This window comes from Acipenser ruthenus, chromosome 17 (genome assembly GCF_902713425.1).
Source record: "Acipenser ruthenus chromosome 17, fAciRut3.2 maternal haplotype, whole genome shotgun sequence".
NCBI classification, from domain to species: domain Eukaryota; kingdom Metazoa; phylum Chordata; class Actinopteri; order Acipenseriformes; family Acipenseridae; genus Acipenser; species Acipenser ruthenus.
This window is the reverse complement of record NC_081205.1, coordinates 2,029,781-2,050,723: the sequence shown is the minus strand read 5'-3', so window position 1 is coordinate 2,050,723 and position 20,943 is coordinate 2,029,781. Positions and strand designations below refer to the sequence as shown.

Below are 20,943 nucleotides of genomic sequence, written 5' to 3'. Positions count from 1 at the left end.
ATATGTTCTTTGCCAGCAATATATATATAATACATGGATGAAGGCTATATTTGCATCCTGAGCCATTCGAAAATAAAGTGATAACACCACAGTAGGGACGTCAAAAAGTGATAATTCCTCTAGAGGAAAATATACTTGAACTTTCAATCACTCGACAACACCAAACAGAAATGTTCATCAATGATCAGCAAAATGAGAATATGTTTAAAAAAAAAAAAAAAGATGTAACGCTGGTACATTCCTATCTCACTAAACTAAACGGATACCGACAGAATGTCTGTACACCACTGAAAAACACTATCTCTCAATTACTTAACTAAACCCTTTATTATACATTTTCACTTGTGCTCTTAAACAGTTGCAGATTTCAAGTTATTTATAACATTTTATAGTTCGGTTGAAATCTCCAACTGTTTAAGTGCTAAAAACTATTAAAAATGCTTAATGAAGGTAATTATGAGTCAATTAAGGGTTTAGTTAAGTAATTGAGAGCTCAGTTGGAATAAAAAGTAGAAGACACAGGGGTCCCCGAGGACCAGGCTTGAAAACCACTGTCCTATACCCATTGCTCCCTTCTGCTGAACAATGTACCTGTGCTTGCAGGAGTGAATCCCAAAACTGAATTTAAAACATTTGGTTTGCACTCCCTTATGATGGTTAGCAGAATTAAATATGTTGTAACACTTTACATTAAGTCATTACACAAACAGTTGTGTAGTTACAATGGAACAACACATCTATTTCAGTAGCCGGCAACGTTTGTAACTACACTGCACTTGTGCATGAAGTTGTGCATTTACAGTGCAATAACTATGTAGCAACAAATGCAATTACAGTGTAATAACAATGTCATAAGGGACGCTTAATTTAAAGTATTATCTTTATTTCCAAAGCTGACAGGCTGTAAATGGTGTGCATAATTTAATTGTAAAGAAACAGTCATTTATCTTCAAACAGTCCAAGTGTAGGAGTATTCTGAATCTAAGTCTTCCTATTCCTAAAAGTTTTCCTCATGTTTTTTCATTGGCAGCATGCAACTGTAACCTGCATGCCCGCAGATGCCGGTTCAACATGGAGCTTTACAAACTGTCTGGGAGAAAGAGCGGCGGGGTTTGTCTGAACTGCCGTCACAACACAGCTGGGCGGCACTGTCACTACTGCAAAGAGGGCTACTACCGGGACATGTCCAAACCCATCTCCCACAGGAAGGCATGCAAAGGTATGTGGACATCTCGTCCTCCTTCTTTACATCACGATGTGGAACTGTTGTTTTCTTAATTTCAATTCCAGTTTTAATCTTTATTGCATAACTTTGTTTGCAGGCTGCTTTTTTTTTTTTGGAAAATCACTTTCGTTAACTGTCGCTTTTTTACTCTTGTCACTTTTTTATCTCAGAGTTTCAAAGAAGGATCACAAGATGGTTTTCGTTAGCACCTTTTTGGTTGCATTGGATGGGGTTATGGGATTAGATGGCTCCCCCAAAGCTTGCTCCATTCAGGAATGAGCAGTGGTGTAGTCGAGCCGCAACGCACATAATAGGTTAAGTCACATGACTCGCATTTCCCGCACAGCTGTCTGATTCAGTCAGTAGACATCTTGATGCAATGAATAGAGCAATAGGAACGTCTGTAAGAAGACTTAAAATGCTGACGAAGACAACAGCAACGGCTCATTGACTACGACTGTGGAGCAAACTAAAATGAAGCCACTGACACATAAAGCATTCTGACAAGACACTTTTGTAAAAATACTTATAGAAATTAGACAAATGCATTACCTATTATATGTGTTAACAGAAGTTCAGTATACAAATAAAATATGAATTCTTTATAATATGTTTTAAAAAATATATATTTTAGTGGTGCTCTGGTACCTTCAGATTTACAACTACGCCACTGGGGATGGATTGAGGCACATGGCTCCTTGGCTGTCCATCTGGCTCTTTGCATGAGCGCTAAATTCATTAGAATTCAACAAACAATAAAATAAAGGAGAAATGTACCCTAAACCTGGGGTGATCCCTAAAAGTGAGGCCTGTTTCTGATACATATTCCCATCAGAAGTCTGCAGACTCTTAGATATATGCTTTTTGGGACCAGAGGTAATTTTAGACCTCATAATCACAGTGGATAATATTTTATTACAAGATTGGTATCTGTCTTTTCAGTCTTTTCAGATGGTACTGGGAATGGGGGGAGCAAGTTCAAAGCCATTGTTTTCCCATCTGAAGATTAATGTTTGTTTTTACTAAATTTACATCTTGAAAATAATAAGAGAACCCTGTGAGGTAATGTTTTCATTTTTCAGACGCGCTTGCTTGACCCATTTGCTCTTGAACAAGGTGGTGTAATAAGTTGACATCAACCGTCATATGCCACTCATTCTCCAGGAATTCTTTTTACATTCCATTTCACATGTTAAATGATGAAAAGACTTGATTCTCTCAGCCATCATACTTACCCATTCATCTGTCGAATTCATGTGTTACAGGCAACTAGCAGCTCACGTTGAACTTCATGAAGAACTTCTGTTTTATAAAACCTGACAGAAAGTGTACAATGGGGAAAAAATTAAAATTTCCCAGAATAAACAGGAAGGGATCCCTGGTGACGAGAAAGTATTTTTTTGTTTTCTTTCTTTCTTTTGGCATTCAATAATGAACTTCTGAGCTTCCCGGTGAATTGGGAATGAGGTCTCTGAGGGTTGACTAGTAAGAGAGAAATAGAGTCAATAAACAGAGCGGTAACCACAATTAGAAGAAGCTCTGCCATGCTCAAAGTAATTATCATGTGCAATCAGTGTGTATAATATGAGAGACAGACCTTCAGCAGCATGTCTTGTCTCAAGAGTGATGACAGTGTTTTAATGTGTTGGTAATGTCATTTGGGTATTGCCACACAGCCTTTGTACATGTTGACAACAAGCACATTGATCATCCTGTGCATTTCAAGAACTTTGCAGGAGAGAAGATTGTAAGAATTAGAATTCAAAGGAGTAACCAGCATAGGAAACCATTCAGAACAGGTTTATTGCCCACGGTGGTTATAAACATCTAGATTTACTTAAGTCCTGTTATTAACAATTCATGTGATAGTAACAGCTCAGCTGAATGACAATTGGATTTGTATGAAGTAAACTTTAGTTAATGATAAACCCTCTTCATTGTAAGAACAGTGTTATCATGAGCAGGTGTAATGGGCAGTGCTGTGTGATACACTGCCGTTACGGATTCTGTCCCATCCCATCAAAGAGCCCGGCTCTTTTGCATTGTGGTTTAGAGGCTCGAGTGCGGTTACACAGGGCCACTTATGATTGAATTAAACATTACATTTCGCTTTGTCTTGATTCAAAATGAATTAAATATTTAATGAGGAAATTAAGTGTTCGTTCCTACATAATAACTCTGTTATTAAAGATACAAAAAATTCAGCGTTCCCAACATTTAATTGAAAGAACAAATAGATTATAATAGAGAGGAGCAAAAATGTATCTTGAAAAATCATGGGGATGTGCTAAAACTGTACAATCGGCCACATGGAACAGATAAGACCTGCAGCTCCTAACAATCTATCTGTCAGTGGCTTAGTTGGTTTTAAGGGGATAAATAAAAATAGATATTCTATTATCCTCTCATGATATTCCATGGGAAAAGGGAAACACTATGCTCACACAGGTTCCAATTCTACACACACGCACATAAATATATATACAAAGTTGAAAAAGGGGTGAAATGAAATGGAGATGTGTGAAAAGCCCTTTGGAGCTGCTTACATTACACTGGGCAATAGCAACATCCACTGTAACCGTTCTTGGGTGCTTTTACAGGAATAAAAATGTACAATGATAAAAAAAGGTTACAGTGTTTCTATAACCCTCCACACACCACAGTCTAGGCTACAGTCTCAGTGCTGGAGCCAGAGGTGCCCCTTGCATGGCACCGAAGTTTTAGTGTAGAAACTGGAAAATAAAAGTGAATTTCCTATGCGATTAGGACTTCCTTTCTTAATTCAATATGACTCCTCTGAATCCAGTGTTACTTCACACTAAATGAAAGTATAAACAGATTTCATCATAATTTATACATCCAGCAGCTTACCTAAGCAGGTTTGTCAAATTTAATCCTGAAATTAAAGCCCTACTGTAATTATAAGCAAACATTGGCCAAGTTGTTCTATGGTGTTCGATTACAACCAAACAGAGCTACAATACAGAACCCAGTGCTATTACCAAAAGGTGACAAATGATATGAAGCATGAATGCGCTTACAACTTTCTTTCCAATTAAAACATTTTTCAGCACTATATTTGGAATGCAGTCTGGGCAACAAATTAGAAGGGACAAGGAGCTCTTGATCTTGTAATTAGTTTAAAATACTTATACCGCATATAAAGCTTTATATGAAACAATTGTACAAACATTTGAAGTATTTTATTATTATTATTATTATTATTATTATAAAACAACTGTGTAAAATTATAACCTTTTTATTTTTATAGCAATACTTGTTTAGACTTTTGGTGGTCTATCCCTGTAATGCAAACCGTTTGCTTAGGTAGAAAAGCTCCTCTTAACTTGTCATTCGGTCACCAATTACAAACAACCATACACAGTTAATCTGTGGAACCTCGCCTCTCAGTGACAGTCTGTCACTCACCTGTGCAATCTAAGATTAACTCAAGGTAGGGTGACCAGATGTCCTGGTTTGACCGGGATTGTCCCCTTTTCCCACCAACTGTCCCGGTGTCCTGACATTTTCCCACAAAACTTGAAGTCCCAGCTTGCAAGATTGCTCTCCCAGCACCAGAAAGCACTCCTTAAGTTAGCTGAGTAAACAATCGTCAATCATATTAAAACACTGTTCCACAATAATATTGTTGATATAGGTAACTACGCTAAATGAAAATTATGCAAAATACTTGAAACTAAAGATACAAATAGTAATACATATGGTTATAAGATATAGTTCATGACGGTGAAAGTGGCCATGAATTGGACAGGGAAGATGCACTGGTTGTGCAGCAATCAAAGGTGGTGATTGTTGTTTTGTTATTTTAATGTGAAAAGAGTAATAGTGATAAAAACACTATAGAAGTATTCTTAGTAAAAGCATTGTATAGTTTTAAAACTGTTTTTAATCTGTGCCCCGGTTCAGAGTTTTGTAAATCTGCACTCTAACCCAAGACAACTCTGGGAAGCTTCAAAGGGGCTACACCAGGCAGCGTTATCCACAGGGGTCCAACTCAAGTAGCTATTTTAGTTAAATTATAAGGTCATTCAATAAAAAGTAAACCACATTTGTTTGGATTATACCAGTAATTGCTCCACATCTGTTGATTTATTGCACAATTGCATGAACTTGTAATTTCCTCAAAAAGCATTTTTACCAGCAAACGAAAGCAATCGAATTGCGCCCTAAGCTCAAATGTTGGATCGCTTTGTTTGTATGTTTAAAAAATGTAATCATCATAAACAATTGGCTTGAGATGAAAAGTTCAGGAATTTTACTAAAAGGGCATGCTGGCTGTCTTCAGTACAGTAGGCCCGTTTCGGTTGTTTTTTAAATCCATCCCATTGCTATAAAATATAATACATTTCTAAAATCGCAGCAAACAACAGAAGGGCTGGCTGGAAAATGAGGATATTTTAATAGATTGAGGCTCTACACTTCTTTAGGTACACATGTCTCCCATTGTCACAGTGGGATTTTATGAACCGCAAATAGCATATTCTGGTTGGAATTTTAAATCTTTTGTTTTCTTAATGACTTCAATGTTTTGGTTTTTGATTTTCAGAACATAAGCCTTTTTTTATTGCTGTCTTCAATTTACCATGACACACATTTTTTGAATTATTTGCTTAAATGCCTGTTATACGTATGGCAAGAAAAATCTCTCTTTCCTCATGAAAAGACCAACTTGGGACTTAACGAATTGAAACGGGGACTTGCTGTATATAAACCACTGGAAACAAAACACAGGCCTTCATTTTGAACATAAATACATAGCAGGTATTGGAAGTATGACTATGAAAATAATAACATACATTAGGGCCTGAACCACTGGGGGTGTGTGTGGTGGGGGGGGGGGGGGGGGTAATCCTGTGCTTTTTTATTTTTGCCCTTCCTGCATCTAGTAACCTCTTAAACTACAGCCCTCAAAAATGCAAACTTAATCTGCATTAATGGGGAAACAAGGTTAATGAAGATGTGAGTGTTTTCAGCACATTTCTAGAGCTGTGATCCAAATGCTGTCCAAGGAACAGATAAACCTCAGTCTTGCACACAAATGAAAGCAACACCTTCAGACTTCAAGTTACTGATTTTTTTCCCACGATAAAAGAATGTGCTCAGCAAGTTATTTTAAACTTTGCCAGTAAAGATGCAGGGAGCCTAGCGGCTAAGGCAACATGAGTGACTTAACTACTCTTCAATGCATTTGTTTTATTTCATGACCAACCAGGGTACAATGGATTAAATAAATGACTGGAAAGACATTAATCCACCCAATTATTTAAACATTTTATTTATGAAATAGTTGATACTTCTAGGTACCAAAGTATGTTAAGTATCAGCCGTACATATGATAAACAAATCAATTTAATGCAAATTTAAACAAACCATAAAACTTCAAGACATCAAACAGCAGGCAAATATTGTGTAAATATTTCTCATTCAACAAGACGTGCAGGGGGCAGAATAAGGTTTGCTGCTCTCATATCTGCAACCGTGATCTAATTGAGTTTTGAAGTATAGCCACTTAAGGGCTAAGTGGACAGCCACTTTAAATCCTTCAGGCTTTTGGGCTAGTGCCTCAGCAGCGGCTGCAATCAGCCAATTAGCAGCAGAGCTCATAAACACAACCCTCCCCCTCACTCCCCATGCTCCACGACACCTTGATTTATTGACAAGTTTAAAGCAGCCTGCCCAGCTATTACTCAGAAGTGTTTATCGCTGCTTACTTTCTTAAGTGTATTGTAACTTACCTGTCAGGCCTTTTGAAATGACACATTAGCTTAAAGGCTTGTTCAAACAGTTTCAATTAATTCTGTACATGGGCATTAATGAGGCTTACAGTGCACCATCACCCCCCCCCCCCCCCCCCCCCCCTCCTCCTCGTGCTTCAGGTTTGAGGGAGGGATGAAATGAAAAAAGGGTGACAGATCTGGTAGATAAGGCATTAATTACGGCAAATACTCTTAACCCAGACTGGCTTCTTTGATAAGAGAGATTGATACCTCTGGTGTTCAGCACAAATAAAGGTGTTTACTAGTGTGATTAAACATGTTTTAATAAATGACATGGGAGAGAATTTCTTAAGGGATATAAAACATAATCTTCTCTCCAACAGTTATATTGAAAAAACGCTGCAATAATAATTTCTGCAATCGAAATAGGGTATGTTACAATACAGGCAATAAAAAAGTACAATACAAAAGTAAACTGCTTGCCATGCAGTGCTTCATGTTGTACACCTATTGGTATTACAAACAGACAGTACAATATATATTTCAATATCGTTTTTAATATATATATATATATTTGTTAAATACATAAATATATCACAGACTAGGATTCAACTTTAATTCTGGTGCTGATATTTTTATAGAGGCTTTAAAGGAGTAATAATAAACTGTGAATAATTCCCTTTCATTCATTTATTTGTTGCTTCTAAAAAAAAAAAACAATAATAAAAAAGGAACGCCATAACTAAATTCCAACCACGATTTAATATTTTCGATATTGTTTTTATTCATGTTTCTTAAAATAGGAGCCCCTTTTGGAAACCTTTCAAAACCTTAAAGCTGACAATTATATAGCTCTTTATGTTTTCAAAACTTCAAAGGACGTTCTTCACAAAATAGGTTGCAGCTTGGTGTGGCTGGGGCTTCTAAGCCCTGTGGAACTGAAGCAACATGGGCAGTTAGGCCTTGACATTACATAATACTTTAATTATCCCTTACAGGATTTAAGAGTGACAACTGACAAGACACAGAGCTGAGCCATTGACCTGAATTAATTTGTCCTTGGCAGCTGTGACTTCGCATTTACAGTGGTTGTGGAAGTTTAATGACGGCCTCCTCAATTAAAAATAACAAAACAAAACAAAACAAAACAAAAATCTATGGGTGACCACCCTGCAGCATGGTCTTGTTTAAAGTCTGGCAACACATTAGTTAGAACAGAAAGTTCCTGGATTCTTTTTTTAGAACAAGGTCGAAAGATGAATGGCAAAATTAACCCGACAACAAAATTTAAGTGGTATTTTTTATTTATTTATTTATTTATTTTTGTTCAGTGTTGCTGTTTTCAATTAGAACAGTGATTTCTGTGTGGTGTGTCTGCCCCTACCCCCTCCACCCTGTGTAAATACGGGAACTCAATTGCACACACATTCTTTTCTATGGCAGCTTTGCACAAAGACAGATTGATCCTAATCAATGGGACGCACAGTATCTGTCAAACAGGTAGACCTTTTCATCAAAACTAAAACTGCTTCTGAAGCTAAATAAAGACATGCTTACTATATATATATATATATATATATAACCACTAAAACCATATCATACAAATCTTTACGGTTTCCACTCTGCGCTTTACCTTGTTTTTAAGTTTGATGCTGGATTTACACTGCATGCAGAGATCACATCAGCTATTTAATATATTCTTGCATTTATACTAAAATCAAAACAAAAAATCACCAAATCACTTAAGATTTCACATAAATTTATGGATGTAGCTATTCGTGTCTGTCCAAAAATGCAATCTTCCAACTATTAACCAAAAAAATAAAAAGTTTAAAAGTCCAGTTTTAATTCCCGCAGTTTGGTGAATTGTTTAAATATATAGCGTACTGTATGTTAGCCTACATGTAATGCTTATTGGTGAGCATTTCATGAAGTTAGCTTTATAGCCAAAACATAGACACTGCATTGAAAACAATATTGTGAAGTATTAGTATACTGAATGGTTATTATAGCTTGTGTCTTTCCAGAAAATAACTTGTGACTGCCTGCTGTACAGTATTATTGTCCATATATTTTTTTTCTACTCTTTGATAACAGTATGGTGTGTGATGTCTAAATGCTTGCTATATATCCTTTGTACAAGGAACGCACTGTAAGTGTTCTAACCCTGCTGGATATCTTTGCAGCTGACGATGATTTTTTTTCCCTGTTCTAGTCAAGCCTCCTCCTGTTGTAAGTAAGTCCTGTCACACTGTGGCCAGCTCCCCCTCTCCTTTCTGGACTCTTGTTTCACTATTGTATTTGTTGTTGCTTCTATTTCTCTTACACCTCTTTTCTTGTCTGTTCCTCGCAGCATGCGATTGTCATCCCGTGGGTGCAGCTGGCAAAACCTGCAACCAAACCACAGGTCAATGTCCCTGTAAAGATGGTGTGACTGGAATCACATGCAACCGATGTGCTAAAGGCTACCAGCAAAGCCGTTCCCCCATTGCCCCCTGCATAAGTACGTGGAACAGCATTTCTTTTAAGAGCAAGCAGCAAACCATATACACGTTTGCATCTCGTTTTGTGCTTTGCAGTCAGCCTGCATTGATCTGCTTTTGTTGGGTTACACGAGTATCTCTTTGAAGAAAAACTAAGCCAGTTCAGTCATGGAGGTCATGTGTTATTAACACACACTACAGATCATTTCAAAATAGATACTTGGTGAGAAACAAAAGGATAAATAATTTACTGCACGTAGGGGAGCCCTATTTACGTGACTTTGCTGAGAGAGTAGGTGTACAAACTTCAAGATATTTAGTTTTCTATTTAACATTTTTATTGGATACATTGTTACATTTTACTTTTTGAAGTACCTTTTCCAGGTCAAGTTAGACTTCAACCAGTATAGACTCAAACCTTAAATCTGGCTTGACATACTTATGTTACCAAACTTAATAAATCTATATCAGCAGATCCGAGCTGAGTAGACTGTTTATTGTTCCTATTCTTTGAGATATGATGTCACCTGGCACACAACTTGAGAGCTTTGATCCCATAGAACTGTGTGCCAATGAGCGTGAGATCCAATAAAACACAAGCTATTATTATAATCTCATGAGTCTGTTGACCTTATTTATTAGGGAAGCAATGCTCACCGATTTTATTAAGCTGTGGCAACCACAGACTTGGCAGCGCTCTCTACTCAACCTATAGATCAACCATGTCATCATACCAGGCAGCTCACTTTCTTTAGAAGAATACAGAGGGCTGAATTGAATTAATGAATTAAACAAGTCATTCTTAGTTCATTTAACAGAGCTACAAATACACTCAAAGCATGTTGCCTCTGGGATATTGTCCTTTTGATGGCTTTGGAATAAGCATGCACCTCTCCCTGTGCTCCTTCACATGCAGCCTTTAAGCACCTGGCTTCCTGTCCGGGGATACCTAAAACACCTGAGCTTCAGTACAAGACTTGATTCTTTCTTTTCTTTTTAAAACACCCTCACCTTTGCATGAGCTACCTATGCTGGCCTGTGATCTCTCAGTGTCTGTTATTTCTTTTTTTTTCCGGTGTAGCTACTTCCCTCCCTGTTACTGTCTGCTTACCTGCCTTGCTCCTACCCTTGCATCGCAGTCCTGTCTGACAAAGCAGCACGATAATGTGTTGCAGTCCTGTTCTTATTGAGATGAAAGGGCTCCTCCATGCATGTCAACTTCCTGACACTGACAATACAATGAAGGGGAAGGGCTGAAAGAATTAAGTCTTTTGGCTGAAACTGCAGGCCAATTTGCTTGCGTTGTGTAGACATAACTAACAAGACACCTGAGAAAATGGGGAAGATTAACATCTAAGATATCCCTGGAGAAGAAACCGAATACATGCCTGCATTGACTTATCAGCAAAAACACAAATAAAAAGACTTGTTTTAATAGGGAACGATAGAATATAATTCCCATTATAATAAATGGAATCGCATTATAATAAATGACATACACTTTAAAACACTCCAGCTCGGAGAAGCAAAGGAGAATTCTTTGTACTTAAATGTAAGAATATGGAGTAATAGTCCATGTACCATATAAGCATAAATGTACATATAGCAAAAGATATAAGACTGTATCAATAAAACATCAGCACACTGGTAAATGCATTGTACATTTTACTACAGGTACTTGCGAGTGCACTAATGTTTTATGAATATGGCACGTGAAGTTTAAAAAAGTTTTTTAACATCTCTTTTTCTCTTCCTGTGTGCTGACATTTTCTTTCCCTCAAATTAGAGATTCCAGTTGCTCCGCCCACCACCCCTGCCAGCAGCACAGAGGAACCTGCAGGTAAGACACTAGCGTTCTAGAATCTTGCTGTATGAGTAGCCACTGCACAAACACTGCATATGTACCATATAGCCATATCGTTAACATGTGAATCATACACACCATATGCAAAATATACACCAAAAAACATTTTGTTTCATTAATATGCTGCTCGCTTACAGTAATTCCCCAACTGCCGCGGAGAACAAATTAAAAATCAATTATTTCTGGCCTCTGAAAGAGGCTTCTTTTAATCTCTTTCTTTCACCCAATTAATCAGCCTAACAGAGTCGCAGTGGAGAGTCGGCAGGAGCACTTGTAGTCCACATTGCCTTTAATTAACGTATTATTATTTATTTTTATTAAATATGAAATATATGGTTTTGGTTCCTGTCTATCATGCAGAATAAAAAACGACTTTATTTAAAATGCCCTAGTTACATTTCCCAGTGCAAGATGACTTTTTAAAAATATTTAACTTAAATAAATTTATGTAAATTTAAATATTTAATGGCACATTTCAGATGCAATATTTCTGAAACCTTTTATTAAGTATCATACCATCACTGCCTCACTCCCAAAAGCATTGGAAAGCACATTGAAAATCACTACAGATTTCTCCCACTGCCTGCCCTGAAAGATTAATGTTTAATACTTTTAAGAGGCAAAACCTGGTCTTTTGGAAAGGCTGAAATAGGAAAAACATATTGTGCAAAAAGTGAGCCCAGGTCATTAGCCTAACAGGTCTAGTCTCCTACTGTTGAACTGAAGGAGTAGAGAGTCTCTTTCTGGTCTCTTCGCTTGTCTGTGTTCTGCTGACAGCTTAACAAATTAGACATCAACACCTGCTGAGACGCGGTACAAAACAATTCCATCCTGGCCAGCAAACTGGGTAAGCCTATCAGGCTGCCTCTAAACCCCAGACACACATGGTACTGAGAAGAGACACCTACTGTTTAGTTTGATGTGCTTCTAGTGATGTTATGGCTACCTTATTACTTGTATTACTTGTATTGTAACACTTGAAATGTATTTGCTTACGATTGTAAGTCGCCCTGGATAAGGGTGTCTGCTAAGAAATAAGTAATAATAAATAATAATACCTGTATTAAAATAAGTGAAACTGCTCTTCAATTCCGGTAAAGTCCACAAGGGTGGTGATGCAATAATAGTATTCTGTTAGAGTTTGAATGCTTTGAGTTGCTTGGCAGTTAATCAACCAGTATAGTAGATGGAATAAAGTAAAAGTAGTGTTTTTAATTTTCCGTTGTTAATTAATCAGGTGTTCTTGTTCTAGTAATGGCATGCCTAGCGGTAAGGTTTAACTTTAGCCAGGTAATATGTTTTCCTTAGACACCTACACAGTGAGATCATTGGATAGGATTTTTTTTTTTTTTTAGTTACGAAATCGTGTTAAGTTGCATGCTTGTATCTTGTTAATTTTGTAGTGAGCCTAGTGAACCTGGCAATATTTGCAGATTATCTGGCAATGTTTGCAGATACTCTGGAATTAATTACTTATTGGAATCTGGTTGCAAGAACACAGAGAAGCGCAGGTGAAGAAATGGCTGTCAGTTTTGTGCTGTCTGTCAGGAGCTTGCACATAGCTTGTATTTACAAGCTGCGACTGATTCCAGTAAGTAACAGAAGGTATTTATTTTTAAGGACATTTTCAACACTAAACTCCTCCAAATAAGACGGCTGTCCTCTGGCTCTCTGTACCGCCACTGTGTTGGGCAAATGTCCTTGTTTTTTTTTTTTTTAACACCTTCCTCTTTCAAACAAAATCTAATGATACACTGCAGGTGTCAGTGTGCCTGACATGATATCCCCTGGTTAACAACCTGGAGGCTGGCCTAGCTAATCACTGCCGTACGAATGGCAGTGTTAACCATCACAGCCAGGATGAGAACGCAGGACAGAGAGCAGGAAAGAGCAGGGCAGAGCCACGGCACTCGATGAAAAGATCAATTGTGGAAGCAAAAACTGGAAGGTGATGGCTTTGTATTTTATATTGTGCATAACTGCACTACTACATTTAGTAATACTGTAGCACTGGTTTTATGATTTCTGCTGAGGAAGAATGTCCGGATTTCCCATTACAGGTTCCCCTCCCCCTTAATAAAAACAAAATACAGCGCTGCTTCATGACATTATTTCTGTGGTTTGCTGTAAGAGCGTGTTGAATGTTAACACACATATTTTGTGTGTTTGCCATCACACAGGGTTTGCGTCGGCTGTGCCTTCGTGTAGAATGGTCCACAAAGCAGCTCTGTATTGTTTTGAGGGAATCCTCCTACAAGTCAGATTTGAATTTTCAGCACCTCCTTAATCAAACAGAGCAGTCATGTCTCGTTCTGTAATACACCCTGACAAAAAGTATAATAACCAAAGCCATGCAAGTCAAACAGTGTTCTTAGGGAATCGGTTTGTGTGCTGCTTACTGGGTGGCATAGTCGCCTACATACTGGACCACAACAACAGGTGTCATGGTCCCTTGAAATGTGAATTCAACACAGAAGAGAAAATTCCATGCATACTACCCTACTGATGAATGGAAAAATATCCAGAACAAGTGCAGCTGTTTGGGATGTCACTTCTACTAATATGAGGGTGGGGTGTGGGGTGTAGGGTCTGGGCAGTGGCCTCAACCCATGATTTGCACTGGACACAGCACTTCATTGTGAACATGCTTCCTGTATTTGCTTAGTATGCTGTCTTTTAAATACTCCCTGTTTATACACTGACATTTTTCCAGGAACATAACAGGGTGTTTTCTGCACCTATTTAAAAGGCCAGTTTTGGAGCGTGAAATTTTATCGTCAATGGAGTAACTCAATTTAGAGAGCAGTGTGTGGTTTGTTCCCTTTGGTGTAGACACACACACTCGCACAAACACATGGTTTCCCAGTCAGAGAAATGAGTAACCTGTCCTATGTGTATGTGAGGGCTTCTCAGTCCGAATGGGGTTGGCTTTATCGTAAAAGGAACACTGCTGCATTGATGAGAGAATTAGCAACTGAATCACCTGTCAGGTCTGGAACAAAGGGGAGGATTTCCCATGGTCACTTCTCAGCCTGACTCAAGGTCTGGGGTCCTTCTTCACAATGCCCACTTCTAATTGTAGTATAAATACCTTGATTGTGCATGGGCTTCTTGTAGGTAGGGCAAGTGGAAAAATCTGAGCGTGATGAAACCGGCAAAGATCAAAGTGTTATTGTGGCTTTTATTGCAGGCTCATCAAAACAACACCTGTAAGCCCTTTGGTTTTATTACAATATAACGTCTCTTTTTTGATGGAAATCCAAGTTTCCCTTCAGTGCTGGAGAATGAGACAGTATAGTTAGAGATAGAATATGTTCATCGCAGCTGTTTTATTGCTGTTGAAAGTTCATTCAGTTGTTTACTTAAACCCCATATTGATGGTTGAAAGTGGACCGCTCCAGGAATCTTTACCAGTACACAAAAAGACAAAGCTCAAAGCTATTTATTTACTGCAAATTGTCATGCGTGCAATTTTAATCTGAAAGAACAGAACAACATTATAATTCTTAAACGAGCAAGACACAACTTAAAGACTGCATACAAGTCCCAAGTTCCGAAGTTAGAAGTCTTAATTGTTTGTATCTGGGTGTGCTTCTCCCAATTGTCCTAGTGATGATTTGGAGCTAATAGCTTTGAGAATTTAGCTCGAGAAAGTTCAAAACATCCTGTCGAATACACTGTTAGTCCTGGCACTGTTATCACGTTACACCATTGCACTGATCTGGCTGTAGTTTTGTCTTAAAATGTATTTGCTAGAATGTGTACTGGAAAGATAGCTTTGTTTTTTTACAAACTAACCCATATTTCTAAATGATTCAAATGTACTCCAGATTTGTTTTTTTAAAGACTTTGGTACAAAAGTAGTTAAACTGTGTTACTTTGCATATCAATAGCAATGCAGTGAATTACTACTACAGTTTATGTGATGATGCACATGTTTTACTTGTGGGTGCTTTTTCCTTGAATAACCCATGGAATAAAAACTGAAAGCTGTACAGAGAAACAATTCTCTTTGCTTTGTGTATATATATATATATATATATATATATATATATATATATATATATATATATATATATATATAAAATATATTTCGCACATTTAAAACAGTCCAATGGAAAAGACGTGTATAAAAACAGCTTTGTTGATGAAACAGCAGTAAATGTAATTTGTCATGTGTTTTTTTTTCTTCAGGTCCACCTATGAAATACTCTTTCCATGTTAACAGCGTAGCACAGGAAAGCTAGTCAGGAATTGTTCTTGTCAACAATTAAAATGAGCACAAAAAAACATGCTGAACATGTATTGTTTTCTACTTATTTTACAAAATAAATCACCATTTGCCCTATATATAGACATAATCTGCATGAGCTTGGATTGAAGACCCTGATTTGAATGTATAGCGTTCACAGGGTTTTCTTCGGGTCACAGTTTCTCTCTCTCTCTCTCTCTCTCTCTCTCTCTCTCTCTCTCTCTCTCTCTCTCTCTCTCTCTCTCTCTCTCTCTCTCTCTCTCTCTCTCTCTCTCTCTCTCTCTCTCTCTCCACACTGACAGCTCTTTAGCATTTGGAACTCTTTAGCATTTGGAACTCACTGTTTGAGAAAAAACAATAACGTCAATGTAGCTTCTTGTTCAGTACACCCAGGGCAAAGGCCACAATACTGGTGGGGTCAGGGGACCACCATGTCTGTACACTGCTCCCAAACACATAGCGATATCTGTCATTTGGTAGGAGCGAGATGGACCATATTGTACACTGTATTGAACCATTGTTAATGTTTACCCCATAGAAGAACCTTAGCTGCTAGAGCCTATTTATTTAAAATTGAGTTTGATTTATTTAGTTGTTTTCTTTTAACCCTTTTGAGCATTGTTCCTGAACAATGAAAAATGAAGTAGAATGGAGTTTTCAAAGTGTTTTTAGTAAGAGCAGATTCCTATGTCGATATGATCTCAGCTCTCTTACCTATCCTCTGATTGCACGAGATTCATACTCTGAACTGTGCCTTCGTTTCACTTTGTAGACAAAAACAGTCAGCAGCCAATCAAGCTTATCCAGTGGGATGTGCCACAGCTTAATTCTGAGCGAGGGTTTTTTAAAGCACTTGCGTTTTTTTGCTATGGTCTACTCGTTATATATATAAAAAAGGTTTTAGTCTTAAAACACCAGTATCTAGTAGATAAAAAAGAAGACGAAAACCCACTCAAACAACCTGCTGGTGCCACTTCAGCCAGGCATGTACTAAGATTGCAGAACAGCTGTTTAGTAGCAGGTGTCCTATGCAGGGCAGAAAGGATATTGATTCGTCCTCAGGTCTCTGACTACCACATGGGGAGTGGAATGCTTTGCAAATACTTCACCAGAATATAAAACTGCAAGTCATTTGTCCCAGACAAAACTGGCATTGTGAGGTGGCACTCCATTCTCTCCATTGTACTACCATTTAAAAAACATTTCCTGAATGAAAGGTCCAGTGCAAGCGAGCAAGCATGATTCTTATGCTTCAGGACCTGCGATAAGGACGTTATTCTCCAAATGAACCCGTGATAGCGGTATGTTGAGTTATTCTCTTAGAAGTAAATGGCATTCGCTGTTAAAACTATTGAATGCATTCACATTTGCAAGCAAGCACAATACAGTATAGTTAAACGTTGCATTGTATCCATCCTGGCTTAATTAGCTCCTCTAAATGATGTGCAGCGACAGCTTTAAATGCATGCAGTTTGGAAGAAAAATAATGTTAAAAAATGTACTTGTAATCTGTGAGATGTGGTAATTGGTTACTGAAGGGGTGGGGGCTGGGGTATCTGGGCTGGGGTCCCATACATGCATTATTGTACAGCTGTGTACTATTGTACTTTATTCACACCAGTATCAGCCAAGTGAATTTATTGTATTAGGACATTAGCATGACATGAGAAATAAAATAAGGATACGATTCCCTCTTGTTATGGCAGATTGAAAACTGTATTATTTAGTTTTTGTTATTGCCCGGCTGCAGAGAGAAATGCAAATGGGATCTCCACTCCTTGGACAGGTCTGGGCTGTTTTGGGATGAGTTCCAGTAGCGGCTCCAGACGAGGGCTTTAATCTAATTACATGCTTTATGTGCAGCAATTTGTTTTCCAGTCAGTCTTGTTCAGCTGGGAGAGAACCTTGCCTCATTTGCACCCCATTGTTCCAGAACTCAGGTTTGTGCCTAGAGTTCCATCAGGGGCTGATGGAACTCTAGACACAAACTCTGAAACAAAACGAGCCCAACATGAGTTCTGTCAGCAAAGGAGGATGGTATCGGAAAGGAATGAGATGGGTGTTTTTTGAAGAGTTGGTAGTCTTGGTAGTCGTGCTAGTCTTTTGAGTGCAGTACTGTACACACAGGTCCTCTTTGACAGATAGTTTGGTTCTACGTCGCTTTCCCAATTATAGGACTTGCCTCCCTCCTTTCCATCAGAGAAACAATTATAAAGATCTTTCCACTTCACCTAGCGGTTTTGTTTGTTTTTTTGTCATTAAAAATGTCACTTTATATAAGATCTACATATGCGGATTACATATTGGAGTATCCACTAATTGATAATGCACAGTACTAAAAGCTGAAGCGCACAGCATACCAGCGAAAATGACAATTCAGATGCATCTCGGATGAACCCCCTAATTAAATGTAAAGGTTATGGTGAGCTAGTCTGCAAAAGCTGTTTAGATGGTATATAGAGGACACATGGATTTCCCTTTAGAGAGCAGCCCTAGGATAACTTAATGAAGATGTGTCACGAAAACACGTAGTTCTGAGATATTTATAAGGCATGAAATCTTTTTAAAACTTTTCCTGTTTGTTCTTGGTGAGATTCTGGCCTCCATCCACACCTCCAGAATGGGAGGTAGCTACTGTGTTGGCTTGTGAGATATACTGTACAGTAAGTACTAATAACCCAGACTGGTTCTTCATGGGTATTTCCGGCCTCGCTGTCCTGTTTTTGGGCTCCAGCTGGTTCTCTAAAGGGAAATTAAATTTATCAAAGAAAGTATCATAACAGAAAGAATCCAGTGTTCCCCTCCTCCACCCCACCCCCCATTCTTATTTATATGGTAATGGGACGGAGCAGATATGGACTCCTTTAATTTCATTTACTTTGGAATTTTTTCACTGTCTCCAGGGCCGATTTAGCATTTACTAGTAATGTTTTCTCTATTTTTTTTTTTTTTAGCCTTATTTTCTTTTTCTCCTGTTACCCTGGCAACCTCTTTCACACAGAACATAAAAGAAAATAAAAGGGCTGGCATGGACCTAGGGGCGGACAAAACAATGAAGTTTGTTCATATTCAGGTCTGCCTGAAAGGTCCCCCTCTCTCCTCCCCTGACACACACACCCAAGAGGGGTTATTACAATGTATAGGGAGGGGGAAAGAAAAGAGAAAGAGTGTGAGAGAATCTGGCAATCTGAATTGTGTCAGTCTAACTAGGAGGGAAAGAAACCAATCATTTTCATTTTCTGTTTGACCTGGTGTCACAGATTTCTATTACAAACGTCTTTGGTGTTGATGTAGCATGGTGGAGGCAATCAATACATTTCTTTACGGGTGGGTTACACAGAGCCAGCAGTGGCAAGTTTGTAGGCTTATATTTATATGCCAGGTCATTTCTCACAAATCTCTTGTGCTGCAGGGGAAAAAAGTGGGGAAAATGGTTATCTTGAACTGGCCTCTATGATATTGCTGCAGGACAGCATAGCGATTTCCCTTGGCCAGAGTGAGGTATTCATTTGTTCACTTCATTGGAGTGGACACCGAAATGCTTTGCTAATGCTTCACGGGCTACCAATTTCCTCCCTGACCTCCTTTTGTTCCCTAGTGACCCTTTTCCCCCCCTGAATCCCTGTGCAATGAATGCCAAAGTTTGACACAGGCCAGGGTCTGGGGGGGTGGGAAGGGTAACAATGAAGGTTCTATAGGCCTTAATCAGGCCCACAGTGGCACTTTGTCAGCAGGGGGGAAATGTGTGTGCCTCTCAAAAGACCTGGGTGGCACAATATGCAAGACCCAGGGGTCTCACATTAGAGGGAGAGGCGGCCAGCAGACAGCTAAAGTGTTTACCAGGCAAGAGCCTTTTGTGAGGGCTTTTCAATGGAAATGAAGGCATTCTTGAATGCCCTGTATGCCCTATTAGACAACACAATTGAACCTGGCAGATGGGTATCGTAAGAAAGGTATTTCAAGTAGTGTATTATTATTATTATTATTATTATTATTATTATTATTATTATTATTATTATATGGATCCTAACGCATGTGTTTTTTGTTTCCCTTTCCCTGATCTTACACCAGACTGTGACTCCTACTGCAAGGCCTCCAAAGGAAAGCTGAAGATCAACATGAAGAAGTACTGCAAGAAAGATTACGGTGAGGACAAGGCTTTTGACAGTTACCAGTTCTTGGCCATTTTATTGCTGCGTAAGGAAACAGTTTAACACTAATGACAATATAACAAAAATACAAAAAGTGTCACTGATCTAAAACCTCACAGACTCCAGGCCCTTACAAAAATAAAAGATTCATCAACACCCATTCGATTAAGTTGTTTCCCAATTGTTAATCGTTGTCATAGGTGACGTGTTTGTCCCAAAAGCCATTCAGAAACCACTGGTACATGGTCGGTTGTTCTGATAGCTTCTAAAAGTGATTGGTTGTGCTGCGATACAGTAGGATACCATAATCCTTTCCAGGACATGTTGAACCTGACCAGAATCCAGCCGTGGCATGTGAGGCTTGCTGTGCTGTGAAAAGTACTGCCATTCATAAGCTACAGAAAGATTTACTGTAGATTACTCAATTGAAACACCCCATGGTGTTCTCTCACCCACCATGGGATTTTCACTGATATCGTGACGGAACTCAAGAGTGCAATGGAATCCTAACATCTGCTCCTTACACCCTGTCCAGCGAGTCTGAATTCTCTTTCCTTCAGTCGTTTCCAGAAATGTTTTGAATTGTAAACGCACTATACTGCAGCGTTGTTGTTGTTGTTTTGTTCTGTGGAGAGACATATTGGAGGGTGTAGTGCATTCTACAGGAACAACATACAACTGAAAAACAATGGGATCTCCAGACATGAGGTCATGTTCCTGTGGTTTTTTAGAATTCCCGAAAATGACATCACTTCGACTGGAGTAAAAGCCCAGCCCCACCCCTTTCTCACACCAAGAAGGGCGGTACCAGCTGGCACTCAACATGGCTGGTTGGTCATGACTTGCTTCGAGGGAAAAGTAGCTTAATAAGCAGAGATCGACTGAACCTTTGCTTATGACTCCAAGCCGCTAACAGACATTATTAATAAGGAGGTCCTTTTACTGTCAAACAGTCCGAGTTCATGGAGGTGTCCAGGAGAGCTGGAGGCCAAGAAACTCGGCCAATGCCAAGGACAGGGAATTGACTTTGTGCCTTAGCCCTGCCGTCCTGTAATACTGATTTGAAGCAGGGATCTTGATAGCACCAAACTGGAATGCTGCCTTCCTTATGTCATAACCCACTTAACTCAACATAACAAATTTTATTCTTTTTCCCCATGTCCTCAGTGAGCCACCTGTGCATCAAAGGCAATTACAGCAGGCTTGTTACAGTAAAAGTTACCCTCATTC

At 38.7% G+C, this 20,943-nt stretch overlaps 1 protein-coding gene across 4 annotated transcripts in view; it reads left to right on the top strand.

The window, feature by feature from the left end:
- LOC117423186 (netrin-1-like) overlaps positions 1-20,943 on the top strand; it is a 76,220-nt gene that overhangs the window by 39,105 nt on the left and 16,172 nt on the right. For all 4 annotated transcript variants that reach the window (XM_034038680.3, XM_034038679.3, XM_058989764.1 and 1 more), the window contains exons 3-6: positions 1,031-1,219; positions 9,317-9,466; positions 11,233-11,286; positions 19,634-19,708. In XM_034038680.3, the coding sequence (XP_033894571.1) occupies positions 1,031-1,219; positions 9,317-9,466; positions 11,233-11,286; positions 19,634-19,708 (468 nt within the window). The remainder of the gene's footprint in view (positions 1-1,030; positions 1,220-9,316; positions 9,467-11,232; positions 11,287-19,633; positions 19,709-20,943) is intronic.